General features: G+C 39.8%; 1 protein-coding gene across 1 annotated transcript in view; it reads right to left on the bottom strand.

Annotated features, from left to right (window-relative positions):
- Positions 1-14,499, bottom strand: part of vars2 (valyl-tRNA synthetase 2, mitochondrial) — a 105,925-nt gene that overhangs the window by 80,703 nt on the left and 10,723 nt on the right. The window contains exon 4 of the mRNA XM_028800536.2: positions 13,129-13,229. Within this exon, the coding sequence (XP_028656369.1) occupies positions 13,129-13,229 (101 nt within the window). The remainder of the gene's footprint in view (positions 1-13,128; positions 13,230-14,499) is intronic.

Here is a 14,499-nt window from a genome sequence, read left to right as displayed (position 1 = left end):
AATTAGGCAGCAATGCTAACTTTATTAATTTGTTTAGACATGCAGTCAGAAGGTGGATGCTGTGCCACCTCGTCTATGGTTCTTCTTGTGTGTTTTGAGTACCAAATTTAAATCTCCAGTGGCTCTTTGTTATCCACTCTTTTAATGGAAGTCCTTTTCATCTAATTTTGACAGGCTGTGGCACACAGTTCACTTCAAATGCATATTTTGCCATTCATATTTTTACTAACATAGTTGCCAATTCTTTCAAGGTTACATCAACCCAAAAACTATCATTGGAACCGAACAGAAGTATCCAAAAGCATTTACCGATCGGTTTGCACTTGTCCATTGATGTCTTCAAATGTCAATGTATAATATGCTGTTAAAGGAAGGTTTTTTTCTAGTTATAAATATTTTTTTAACATATACAATGTGCTCTCTACATGCAACGCACATTTATGTTTAACAGTGGTGTTTTCAGGAGACAATTCAGCCGTAGACAGTTTGTGGTAATCAGAAGCTTGCTATCTGTCATACCAGATTAAGAACATCAATACTGCTCTTTGCAGTTCAAAAATCATCATCTCTGCTTTAAGTGCGGCCTTAATGAGATGTTCGGTTGGTTTAGAAATGTGACAATCAATGAGCTGTGCAATTGTTACCACCCAGTTTTAAGCAAAATTCACTCATGGTTATCTCCATACGTATGCAGTGCCCTCTATAATGTTTGGGGAAAAAAGATGCATTTTTCCTTGATTTACACCTCTACTCCATAGTCTAAAATCAAACATTTCAGATCTGACTAAAGTGCAAATTGCAGATTTTAATTTGCATACAGTTTGGTCACACCATGTAGAAATTATAACACTTTTTGTATATAGTCCCCCATCCATTTCAGAGCACTATAATGTTTTGGAAAATTGCCATCACAAGTGCTTGTGATTACTCAGGTGTGTTTCATTGCTTCATTTCTGCAGGCATAAGATACCTAGGCTTGCTTCTACGTACAGACTACCTTTGGAGTCTGTACTTGCCATTTTTCAACATTAGGACAAGAACTGTGCCAGTGAAAGTCAAATAAGCTATTATAAGGCCGAAAAACAAGAATGAAACCATTAAAGACATCAGTAAAACCTTAGAATTACCTAACTCAATTGTCTGGAACAGCATTAACAAGAAACAACACACTGATGAGCTTAGTAATTGCAAAGGGACTGGTAAGCCAAGGAAGACCTCCACTGCTGATGACAGAAGAATCCTAACTATGGTAAAGAAAAAGCCACAAAAGCCTGTCGGACAGATCAGAAAACAGTCTTCAGGAGGCAGATGTTGATGTAACCGAGATTACTATCTGCAGAAGACTTCATGAACACAAATAACAAGGCTACTCTCCAAGATGCAATCCACTAGTTACCACAAAAACAGGATGGCCTGATTAGATTTTGCGAAAAGTAAAAAAAAAAAAAAAAAAATTCTGGAAATAGCTCTTGTGGACAAACAAGACAATGACTAACCTGTACCAGAGTGATGGCAAGAGCAAAGTGTGAGACGAGAACGAACTGCCCAAGAGCCAAAGCATACCACCTCACTTGTTAAACATGGTGGTGAGGGTGTTAAGGCTTGGACATGTATGTCTGCCACAGGTACTGGCACACTTATCTTCACTGATGATGCAACTCTAATGGCAGATGCCCAAACTATGCGACTCTTCAATTCCAGCCGGGGGGGGTAAACGTTAACATTGTACAAAGTTATTGTCTGTTTTTATCTATATTGTTATCAATCTTTAATTTAATATTGTTTTTTGTATCAGTATACTGCTGCTGGAATATGTGAATTTCCCCTTGGGATTAATAAAGTATCTATCTATGAATTCTTAGGTATACAGAAACATCCTATCTGCTCAGGTTCCAGTAAATGCCTCCAAACTCATTGGATGCTGCTTCATCCTTCATCACTACTACTCCAAATTTTCTTTATTTGGTCAAAGTTGCACTGAATGTTGTTTATTTCAATACAGTGTCCCTTTCCAGATTAATGGAAGCCAACAGCTTTCCTCCTGCCCAAGATTTATAAGAATGTCTTTTGATAATGGCATGAAGTGCACTTGCAATCCAATGTGCTTACAACTTTAGTTTGAAGGGAGGAGAGAAATGACATTTATATGGGTCAGAACTGATTAAAACCCAGCTTTAATGTTAACTAATGTATTTAATCAGCTTATTCAAATTATCTTTCCAATTATCTGGAACATAAACACAAAATATTCATGGTAATAAAAGTTAACTGCCTTGCACACTGCATATGAATGCAATCTACAAATTCTACACTGTTAATAATATTACATTTCACAAAAATTGAACACAGAATAAAAATGCAATACTGTAGTGTTGGTTCAAATGCAGCAGCCATGAGACTATGTAAAATTTTGTAGCGTAGGCATAAACTTGAAAAGAGTACTTTTCAGAGTTAAATAGCCAAACAGGGCAATCTATAAGGATTTGAACACCAGACTGCCAGAGGAGACAGATTTCTTTTCCCAGAATGCAAGTCTGAAACAAATTCCTTTAGCAAAAAAAAAAAGTACAGAGTGTAAAGGACACACTAGATTTCAACTACAACAGTGGGCCTTTATCTATTCACCTCCTTATTTTAAAGTGATGTGACTAGCTATGTACTCCTAACTAGATCAAATTAAGGAGTTACAGAACATCAGTCAGTTTTAACACTGCTGCCATCTACCAGCCTCAAACTTTGTTACACCCTTGAATAATATTCACATGTTAGAACTTATAAGGGTGTCTGTCTCTTAAAGCACTAATGATCAATACCATTCTGGCTTTCTCTGTAACCAAAATCCAGGCAAGAAGTACCCTGTCTGGGCTTCAGATGCAGATGCTGTGAGGCAACAGCACAAACGACTGTATCATCATGTCAACATTCTAATTTAATTGCATTCTAATTTTATAGTTTCTGTAATACTTAACTTTCTGTACTTCATATATTGCATTCTCACCAAATTTGGGAATTTTGCTGACAGAACCTTTAAAACTCTTATTTTTATAATGATTAATTTCCTAGCAGATAGATAATATTTTTTTGCTAAAGATGATCTATATTAATCATAAGTCACTGTTCAGGTTGTGTACATTGTAAATTACACATTATTTAAATGTCATTTTAGGCTAAAAATCTATTTTACACAAGTACTTTTTTCAAAATAAAAATAGAAAAAATTACAAAATTATGCATCAGGTTACAGAAAATACAACTGTGCTTATTGCTCAATTTGATTAAACCTCTGCTCAAATCCAGAGTAGAAATATAGGACAACAAGTAAATCTAATTAAGCAAAGAGGTCATTGTAAAGCAGGAATTAGCTTCTAATTAAAATATTGCTTTGCAAAGAAAATCTACAGCCACTATGTCCCTTGAGGATTGAGATTAAGTGCCTCTGACCAAAGAAATGAACACATTTGTTAAACTTAAAAAAGGTAATTAAACCTGCAATGAATAAGACACAAACCATTCTCTGATTAAGAGGTGGACTAAACTGAAAAAATGAATTCACTGGAGTGCTCCAGGACCAGAACCATCAAATCGTGCATTGACACAATAAACCATTTTCAATAGCTTTTTAAGTTCAACAGGGTAACCACTTGCTCAATGACACCATAAACTGCATGTACATAAAAAAAATAACTGTCTCTCCGTTTCCTGGCTTGCAAAGTTACCCTAAAATCTAAAATTAGCATTGGAAGATGTCCCTGTTTTGTGAATGTTTTCCTAATTGCTAATGGTTTCTGAGTCTAAATATTTTTTTTTTTTTGGTTAAACAAAGATTAATTAATCTTGGTTTTATTTGGTTTAATGGCTGCTTACTGTTAAGAACAAGAGAACATTTCACTTAGTTTGCTAAATTTTTGTAACCTAGTTTAGCAAAACTTGTTTCAAAGCACATAACTGATGTTGAGTTGATTTTGTTGCCCTCATTTGTAAGCTGTTTTAGATAAACATTCTCTGCTAAATAAACCATAAAGTGTAATTATAAAATCAATACATTGAAAACAACATGTCTACACTGTGGTTGCTAATTTTCAGTTCTCTCCTACTTTGTTAAGGATTGTGTCACACTTTTCTTTTCCTAATGTTAATAGTAGTTTAAAAAGCTAAGCACTTCACCAAGGACATATATTTTATTAGTATTCTAATCTCTTCCAAAATATCAGACGTCATATTGAACTTTACTGTGTTACAAAAACAATGGCTTAGGTGAAAAAATGGCAAATTGCAGCACTCTTTAGAGAATGTTAGGTCACATCTGGGAAAGAACAGACTTCCAGAATCTTCTGGAATGTCTCTGCAACTCTAGTGGGTGATCTAGTACTTTAACATAAAGTCCATTGTGTAAAACGCATAGGGATTTTAGTACTTGCTGACTTAATACCCTCTTGCACATTTTCAAGTCACAAATTCATGCCATGACCTTCCCCACTCCACCTCATCCTAAAGGGATTTTATTATATTAAGGCCTGGAGACAGGTCAGTGGAGAAAACTGAAGTGGCCTAAGATGATAAATTTGACCTAGGGTTTCATTTATAAAACTTTGTGTAGTGTTAAGCATGAAAATATGTGAATAGAGTCCATATTGCATGGACGAAAATTCTTCTGCACTACAATAGATGTTGCTTCACTGCTGTGGACTCAGTATGGATACCTGCAGGAGTCCACTGGATTTGTAGTCCTGAGGGACAACCCTGTCAGGGTTCTTGGGTGCTGCTAGAGTACGCTGCAGGGAGAAGAACTCCCTGTTTCGTGGGACTAACTTTTGACTCAGAAGTGCTTCTGCTATTCAGTGTTATGGCATCAGAAGTATTCCCAGGACCAACATAAAAGGACTACAGTTGAGTTAGAGGTGGGAGGTAGAAGGCGCCACTCACCTGGAGGACTGGAAGGAGCAAAAGGAACATTATATAATCAGTGACTATAAAAGTGGATCTTGTTCATGTGTAAATGTACTGCATTAATAAACAAAAATGTATATTTGAAACAAGGGCTGAGTTGGATGTGTTGGTGTCTGGGGTTTGGGCTCAGTGGTGCCCACTACAGGCTACAATAAGCTGTAAAAATTCTCCAGAACTTCCTTGCCTGGTCGAGCAACTTCCCTCCTGACGCAGCCAGACACCATCACCTGCATTCAATAGTATCTGGCTGTGCCCAGCGACTGATGCAAGGTAAAGAGCAGCATTATAGTGCCTCTTCTTCGTTCTGCAAAGGTGTAAGGTATCAGAGTCTCAGCAGAAGACCTCTTATTACCTGGCACATGTAATGACATGATTGCTGTTACAATGAATATCACAGGCCATATAAAAACAGAGGGTTGAGCTAATTACCTTACCAGCAACCAGGCAGCACATACAGTACTGTCACATCTGTCAAAGCTACTTTACCTCAAAATAAATGAATCCCAGGTTGACTCAGGCCACTGAGCCATGACATTTGTCAGGTGCATCACAGATGGCTTGTGTGTTAATGGAATGTAACTGATTACAGTTAACAAAAGCAGCTTTGTTCTCATTAGATGCTCTTATTGAAATACTCTGTTTACATTACAAGAACCAGACACTGAGGCAAACTGTCAGTTTACGTTGGCAAAAACAAATTATATTTTATGTATGCATGCCCACACAAAAACTGAATGTAGATTCTCAACAGTCACTTATTGGCAGCGGGAAATATGGAGTGAAGCTTGCCAGAGATATTCCTGACCTGTCAGCCAGTTCACTGAGAAGTGAGAGCAAAGTTCAATAGTGACTCCACTAATGCTATCATCATGAAGCTTCTCTTATCCTGAATAGCAAGTTTTTTACAAACTTATAAATACTGATAGTTCCGTTAGCCTTTTTAAGGTGTGAATGTCCATGTTTGCCAGCCTATTGACAGCGTACCCAACCTCCATATGGCTTTTACTGTACAGGATGAATCTTACCCAAGCAGTCAAAGCTATCCAACCTTCAGTGCTTATTGTCAAAAATCATCCCCACAGACCTGGCTACAGAAATTGATCCAAGTACATAACCTTGGTCGTGTATAAGATCCAGTTAGGGACATAAGAAATCATCAGTGCAAGCACATTTTTTATTGTTTTTTGTACGTGCCAAACACTTATAAGGTTGCCATTGACAATTTTACCAGGGACAAAGGCTCCAAACAATACAGACCTGATAACTGATGCCTTCCTTCATACAGAAGTGCCTGAAAATTTCTTAGCTATCAACCTTTGCTGGGGTTAAGAAAGCATGATCTGGCAAAAAAACTGGATAAACCATATCCATGTGTCATTGTTTACTCTGTGTTACAGGTGACCGTATCAGATGCCACTAACCTACTTTTGTGACTTCTTGACATCAATTCTTAGTATAATTTTGACAAGCTAGTGATTTGTTATGGTAGAAAGCTGTAGAAGTTGGGGTGTGTGTTTGCTACATTGTCTGCGTTTAATCTGTATTACTACTAAGTCAGGTGGATTCAAATTGTTCTATCATGGTGTCGATGGGAGGAGAAATGGGGTAGGAGTTATTCTGAAGGAACAGTATGTCAAGAGTGTTTTGGAGGTGAAAAGAGTGTCAGGTAGAGTAATGATTATGAAGATGGAAATTGGAGGTGTCATGATGAATGTTGTTAGTGCATGTGCACCACAAGTTGGGTGTACAATGGGAGAGAAAGAAGATTTTTGGAGTGAGTTGGATGAAGTGATGAACAGTGTACCCAAGGGACAGAAAGTGGTGATTGGAGCGGATTTCAATGGGCATGTTGGTGAGGGGAACAGTGGAGACGAGGAGGTGATGGGTAGGTATAGTATCAAAGAGAGGAATGAAGAAGGTCAGAGGATAGTGGATTTTGCCAAAAGGATGGACATGGCTGTGGTGAATACGTATTTTAAGAAGAGGGAGGAACATAGGGTTACGTACAAGAGTGGAGGAAGATGCACACAGGTAGATTACATCCTATGCAGAAGAGCTGATTGAAGGAGATTGAAGACTGCAAAGTGGTGGCAGGGGAAAGTGTAGTTAAGCAGCATAGGATGGTGGTCTGTAGGATGATGTTGGAGATCAAGAAGAGGAAGAGAGTGAGGGTAGAGCCATGGATCAAATGGTGAAAGTTGAAAAAGGAAGACTGCAAGGTTGAGTTTAGGGAGGAGGTAAGACAGGCACTGGGTGGCAGTGAAGAGTTACCAGACAGCTGGGAAACTACAGCAGATGTAGTAAGGGTAACAGCAAGAAGGGTGCATGGCGTGACATCTGGAAAGAGGAAGGAGGAAAAGGAAACCTGGTGGTGGAATGTGGAAATACAGGAGAGTATACAGAGGAAGAGGACAACAAAGAAGAAGTGGGATAGTCAGAGAGATACAGAAAGTAGACAAGAGTACAAGGAGATAAGGCGCAAGGTGAAGAGAGAGGTGGCGAAGGCTACAGAAAAGGTGTATGATGAGTTGTATGAGAGGTTGGACACCAAGGAGGGAGAAAAGGACCTGTACCGATTGGCTAGACAGAGGGACCGAGCTGGGAAAGATGTACAGCAGGTTAGGGTGATAAAGATGGAAACATACTCACAAGCGAGGAGAGTGTGTTAAGCAGATTGAAAGAGTACTTTGAGAGGCTGACGAATGAAGAGAACGAGAGAGAGAAGAGGTTGGATGATGTGGAGATAGTGAATCAGGAAGTGCAACGGATTAGCAAGGAGGAAGTAAGGACAGCTTTAAAGAGGATGAAAAATGGAAAGGCCGTTGGTCCAAATGACATACCTATGGAAGCATGGAGATGTTTAGGAGAGATGGCAGTGGAGTTTTTAACCAGATTGTTTAATGGAATCTTGGAAAGTGAGAGGATGCCTGAGGAGTGGAGAAGAAGTGTACTGGTGCCTATATTTAAGAATAAGGGGGATGTGCAGGACTGCAGTAACTACAGGGGAATAAAATTGATGAGCCACAGCATGAAGTTATGGGAAAGAGTAGTGGAAGCTAGGTTAAGAAGCGAGGTGATGGTTAGTGAGCAGCAGTATGGTTTCATGCCAAAAAAGAGCACCACAGATGCAATGTCTGCTCTGAGGATGTTGATGGAGAAGTATAGAGAAGGCCAGAAGGAGTTGCATTGTGTCTTTGTGGGCCTGGAGAAAGCATATGACAGGGTGCCTCGAGAGGAGCTGTGGTATTGTATGAGAAAGTTGTGAGTGGCAGAGAAGTACATAAAAGTTGTACAGGATATGTACGAGGGAAGTGTGACAGTGGTGAGGTCTGCGGTAGGAGTGACAAATGAATTCAACGTGGAGGTGGGATTACATCAGGGATCAGCTCTGAGCCCTTTCTTATCTGCAATGGTGATGGACAGGTTGACAAACGAGATTAGACAGGAGTCCCTGTGGACTACGATGTTTGCGGATGACATTGTGATCTGCAGTGAGAGTAGAGAGCAGGTTGAGGAGACCCTGGAGAGGTGGAGAGATGCTCTAGAGAGGAGAGGAATGAAGGTCAGTAGGAACAAGACAGAATACATGTCTGTAAATGAGAGGGAGGCCAGTGCAATGGTGAGGATGCAGGGAGCAGAGTTGGCGAATGTGGATGAGTTTAAATACTTGGGATCAACAGTACAGAGTGATGGGGACTGTGGAAGAGAAATGAAAAAGAGAGTGCAGGCAGGGTGGAATGGGTGGAGAAGAGTGTCAGGAGTAATTTGTGACAGACGGGTATCAGCAAGAGTGAAAGGGAAGGTCTACAGCAGGGGTCCCCAACCCCCGGTCCGCGGCCCACTACCGGTCCGCAGCCGTCTGACAGCCGGGCCGCGAGAGAACTGCTGGCAATGGCGACTCACTCAGACCTTTCAGAACGCTTGGCGGGCGGGGCTTTGCAGCGGTGCAGAGAGAGGACAGAGACCGAGGTGAGAGACTATTACAACAAAGTATTTTTATGGTCCCGACAGTTTCCCCATATGACATGAGTCTATAGAAATCACGTTACTACGAAGTACATTCAACAGATGCTTTCATTACAACGAAGTGACCTTGAAATGCTTGAACGAATCATCCACAGAGCAGTTAGATCTGTAGTCGCAGCTCAGTTGTGCACGTTTGCACAACAACCCCCAAACAGAAACATTGTAAAAAAATCTCTTTCTTCGAACTTTCCTCGTACTGTTTTTTTTTTTTTTTTTTTTGCTGTTTTTGTTTTCTGTGGTTTTCATTGATTCCTTTTGCTTATTGCTTGTCAACATTTGAAAAACATCCATTGGAATTTAACTCATTGTCACCCTCCTATAGAAATGGCAGACACGAAAAAAAGATTGCAGTGTTAATGTTTGTGATGTGCAATCTGTTGGATTGGCAAATGTAAAGCATATGTCTTTGTTATATGCAAAAAAAGAAGAAAAAGCTCAGATTGCAAACGTATGCGAACTGCTTAATAACTTTAATAATAATAGAAATGTTATGTAAATTGTGTATAAAACTGTCCCCCCCCCCCCAGGTCCGTGGAAAAATTTGCATCTAATAAAGTGGTCCTTGCTGTCAAAAAGGTTGGGGACCACTGGTCTACAGGATGGTAGTGAGACCAGCTATGTTATATCGGTTGGAGACGGTGGCACTGACCAGAAAGCAGGAGACAGAGCTGGAGGTAACAGAGTTAAAGATGCTAAGATTTGCACTGAGTGTGACGAGGATGGATAGGATTAGAAATGAGGACATTAGAGGCTCAGGTCAAGTTGGATGGTTGGGAGACAAAGTCAGAGAGGCTAATTGCGTTGGTTTGGACATGTGCAGAGGAGAGATGCTGGGTATATTGGAAGAAGGATGCTAAAGATAGAGCTGCCAGGGAAGAGGAAAAGAGGAAGGCCTAAGCGAAGGTTTATGGATGTGGTGAGAGAGGACATGCAGTTGATGGGTGTAACAGAACAAGATGCAGAGGACAGAAAGATATGGAAGAGGATGATCCGCTGTGCCAACCCCCTAACGGGAGCAGCCGAAAGAAAAAGAAGAAGAAGATACAGAAATGTATACATTGATATAACAAGACAACATAATGCACATGTGAAAGTACCCCTGTTTAAAACCACCTTCTTCTAAGCAAAGTCACAGCTGAAGTAAAATCTTCTAACTTAGATGTGTATTCATCCTAACCTAAGAGCAACGAAGACATTGTTAAAATGAACCAAAAGTCTCTCAATTTCAAAAAAATATGTATTAAAAAAAAATCTCAGATTGTAAGTTGTATAGTTGAATGGTAATTCCACTCAGATTCAAAATATAAAGTGCCCTACTATAATGCTGTGAACCGCAGCAGTAAGTGGCTGTCTATCCTCATCATTTGCAGACAGAATACCATGTAACCGAGAAATGACGTTTCAGAGTTGTTTCAAGTTTCACTGTTTGTTGCACATACAGTATTTCTCTATCAAACTGAAGAGACTTTATCCAAGAATGTTCCTGTTAACATACTGAAGAAAGCTGTACAAGTTTGCCCTGAAAGAAATGCAACACCATATTCCAAAAAAACTAGTAGGCTGATAAAATTAAGGACTGAAAGCATGGAATCATAAACAATGAAAAGCATTAACTAAAGAGTACTTAAAGTTTTCACTGTTTCAAATAAAAAAAAAATTACTATTGAAAAATGTATGATTACAATAAATCACAAAAAAAATCATCTGTGCAGAACTGTTTTTGACATTTCTGACAACAGGACCATGACTATTTGTATAAATTAGGTTTTACTTGTAATCAATTTTACAGGAAAGTGTATTCTTTTGAATTGAAATGGGTAGTCAGTAGTTATAATGTGAAATTTGAGTACATATTATCTTAATTAGATGCTTATAATTTTCATTTGTTTATGTTATTCACTCAAGCATTTATTTTCATATTTTTCATCAGCTGTATGTGGTTCCCCTTTAAAGACCACATATGCAGATTTACACAAAGAATTTTGGAGAACAGGGTGGTGGGGCATCACAGTTCAAAGCAACCAGAAGTGCATGTAAACATAACTTCTCTCTCGTTTCCTTTTTGCAGGTAGCAAAGCAACAACTATGCTCACAGGCACAGCTCCCGGCACAGGCACTCAAAGTTTATAGAGCGCTTGCTAACCTTTGAGCTTTGGAGCTTCCTTGAACTCAGCTGAACTTTCTTCTTCCATTTCACACCTGACTGCACACATTAAAAGTGATCATGATTCCTATTTTCTGTCCAGGACACCTCTCCTTCTTAAGTCATCCATTAACCCTATTTTTAATGGTGTTGTTTGCGTGGCCCATAAATGGCTTGTGCTGTGTCCTTTGTTTGCCTAAAGCCCTCTGTCAGTACAGTGCATGAGATGTACATTAACATAATATCAATAATATCTACAAAAAAAAAATTTATGAACAAATAAAAAAAGGAAATGTCAGCTAATTTTCTTTTTTTCTATAACCTCCCATGTTCAATCAAATCAATCACAGCATGTTTGCGAATCAGGGGTATTTAGTTTTTCTTTTGGGGGTTTAACCCCTAAATATTGATATATTGAAATGTCTATTCTTATTGGATGCATACTGCCCTAGATGTACAGTCCTGCCAAATTTCAACTTTTAACTAAATGGAAAATTGTATTTTTGTTGATGACTAAGTGAATCAGTCAACTTTATATATATTGTAGATGCATTATCATACCATATGAAACTTTCAGTTGTTCTGACAAGATTTGGTGGTCAAAACATAAATGTGCTACAGGAAATGATCCAGCATATAGAAAAATATGCTCACTGATTTCATACAACCCGCTTAAGTAATATAGGTACTTGCTAGGATTACTTTGCATATACACAAACCTTAGCATTATGATAATACATTGCATTTATTTACTGTATGTGTTATTACTATTTTTTTCTCAAAGAAGGCTTACATTTCATCAAATCAGAAATGAATAAATTTACGAGCACCAACTACTGGTAATTATCATCATTACCAGTTTAATGGTCATTTTCTGGGTTTAGCCAGGTTAACCGAATGCCCCCCAAATCTGTTCCCTCCATTTTCCATAGTTTTGGGCCATCCTTTGGAATGTGACCCATTCTTTTCACATCGTCTGACACCACTTCCAGCAATGTCTTCTTTGGCCTCTCTCTTAGTCTCATCCCCTTTACTCCTCTATCTTGGTGTACTTCTTATCCCCATCATCCTTGGCAATTTGCTCCACATGGCCAAACCATCACAGTTTTTTTCCCCACTCAGAAAACCACACCAAGTATTTCCCTCAGCATTCATCTTCCTCTCGCTCCATTAGTCTTTACACATTCATCTGGTCTTTCTCATCTTTGTTCTGTCCAGCTTTCCTTCATGTTCCACCTTATCAGACATATTTCACTTCCAGACATCATGCTGCTCTTCACACAGCTTCCATAAACATCTCCCTTCAATGCCAGAGGGACCCATTTAGAAATCAAAATAGGGGACAGCACCCGGAATTTCTTCCATGAACATCTCACCTTTGCTATCACTGCTCTGCCTGACCCTCCATCAGCACTTAACATATCACCTTATTAGCAGATCATCCCTACGTTCTTCAAAACAATTCCATTGCAGTTATATAAATTTACACTTACTACTTCAGCATTCTTAACCTGCTCACACACTTCCCACAAATAAAGTTCACACTGGCCACCTGCAGACACCACTACATCTTTTGCATATATCCTAGCACCTCTAGTGCACACCCTACACAGCCATGCACCCTCCTCTTCCATAGCTACTGATCTATCACCGTCACGCATCACCACTAACCAGTGAAAAATAAAAAGCAAATCACATTTAGTCTATAAACCACCCTGTCCTGAAAGCATTGTGTACTCTTCTGTAAAACACAGTAAATAAGAATTAATACAGTTTTCAGACAAAACCTCCAGCAAACATGTTTTGGTCTACCTATTTATAAACTTATTTCACAGCCCACTTATCCAGTTAAGGACCATGGGGAGCCAAGCCTGTGCCAGCAGCTTTGGGCATCATCTCTAGATAAGCTGTCGTTTTGCCACAGGACAGACGTATGCAAACACTCATACCTACAGAAGAGATGCAGCAGCGCTAAATACAATACTAGTGAAACAAAATTGTACAGTACTCACATTATACTCAGGCTGAAAGAAGCCTTGGTTCTCCCACCAGTCATACCAGCATGCCTCCACATACAAAGGGCTGTAAGCAGGAGGTAAAGGGCTTGATGTATCTGCCAATTAACAAAAAACATTACTTTTCAAACTGTTCAAACACATCTTTAGAACCAACTAAACATACAGTGCATCCGGAAAGTATTCACAGCGCATCACTTTTTCTACATTTTGTTATGTTACAGCCTTATTCCAAAATGGATTAAATTCATTTTTTTTCCCTCAGAATTCTACACACAACACCCCATAATGACAACCTGAAAAAAGTTTACTTGAGGTTTTTGCAAATTTATTAAAAATAAAAAAATTGAGAAAGCACATGTACATAAGTATTCACAGCCTTTGCCATGAAACTCAAAATTGAGCTCAGGTGCATCCTGTTTCCCCTGATCATCCTTGAGATGTTTCTGCAGCTTAATCGGAGTCCACCTGTGGTAAATTCAGTTGATTGGACATGATTTGGAAAGGCACACACCTGTCTATATAAGGTCCCACAGTTGACAGTTCATGTCAGAGCACAAACCAAGCATGAAGTCAGAGGAATTGTCTGTAGACCTCCAAGACAGGATTGTCTCGAGGCATACATCTGGGGAAGGTTACAGAAAAATTTGTGCTGCTTTGAAGGTCCCAATGAGCACAGTGGCCTCCATCATCCGTAAGTGGAAGAAGTTCGAAACCACCAGGACTCTTCCTAGAGCTGGCTGGCCATCTAAACTGAGCGATCGGGGGAGAAGGGCCTTAGTCAGGGAGGTGACCAAGAACCCGATGGTCACTCTGTCAGAGCTCCAGAGGTCCTCTGTGGAGAGAGGAGAACCTTCCAGAAGGACAACCATCTCTGCAGCAATCCACCAATCAGGCCTGTATGGTAGAGTGGCCAGACGGAAGCCACTCCTTAGTAAAAGGCACATGACAGCCCACCTGGAGTTTGCCAAAAGGCACCCGAAGGACTCTCAGACCATGAGAAAGAAAATTCTCTGGTCTGATGAGACAAAGATTGGACTCTTTGGTGTAAATGCCAGGCGTCACGTTTGGAGGAAGCCAGGCACCGCTCATCACCAGGCCAATACCATCCCTACAGTGAAGCATGGTGGTGGCAGCATCATGCTGTGGGGATGTTTTTCAGCGGCAGGGACTGGGAGACTAGTCAGGATAAAGGGAAAGATGACTGCAGCAATGTACAGAGACATCCTGGATGAAAACCTGCTCCAGAGTGCTCTTGACCTCAGACTGGGGCGACGGTTCATCTTTCAGCAGGACAACGACCCTAAGCACACAGCCAAAATATCAAAGGAGTGGCTTCAGGACAGCTCTGTGAATGTCCTTGAGTGG

The sequence above is a fragment of the Erpetoichthys calabaricus genome, chromosome 1 (assembly GCF_900747795.2).
Source record: "Erpetoichthys calabaricus chromosome 1, fErpCal1.3, whole genome shotgun sequence".
Lineage (NCBI taxonomy): Eukaryota > Metazoa > Chordata > Cladistia > Polypteriformes > Polypteridae > Erpetoichthys > Erpetoichthys calabaricus.
This window is presented reverse-complemented; position numbering and strand designations above follow the sequence as displayed.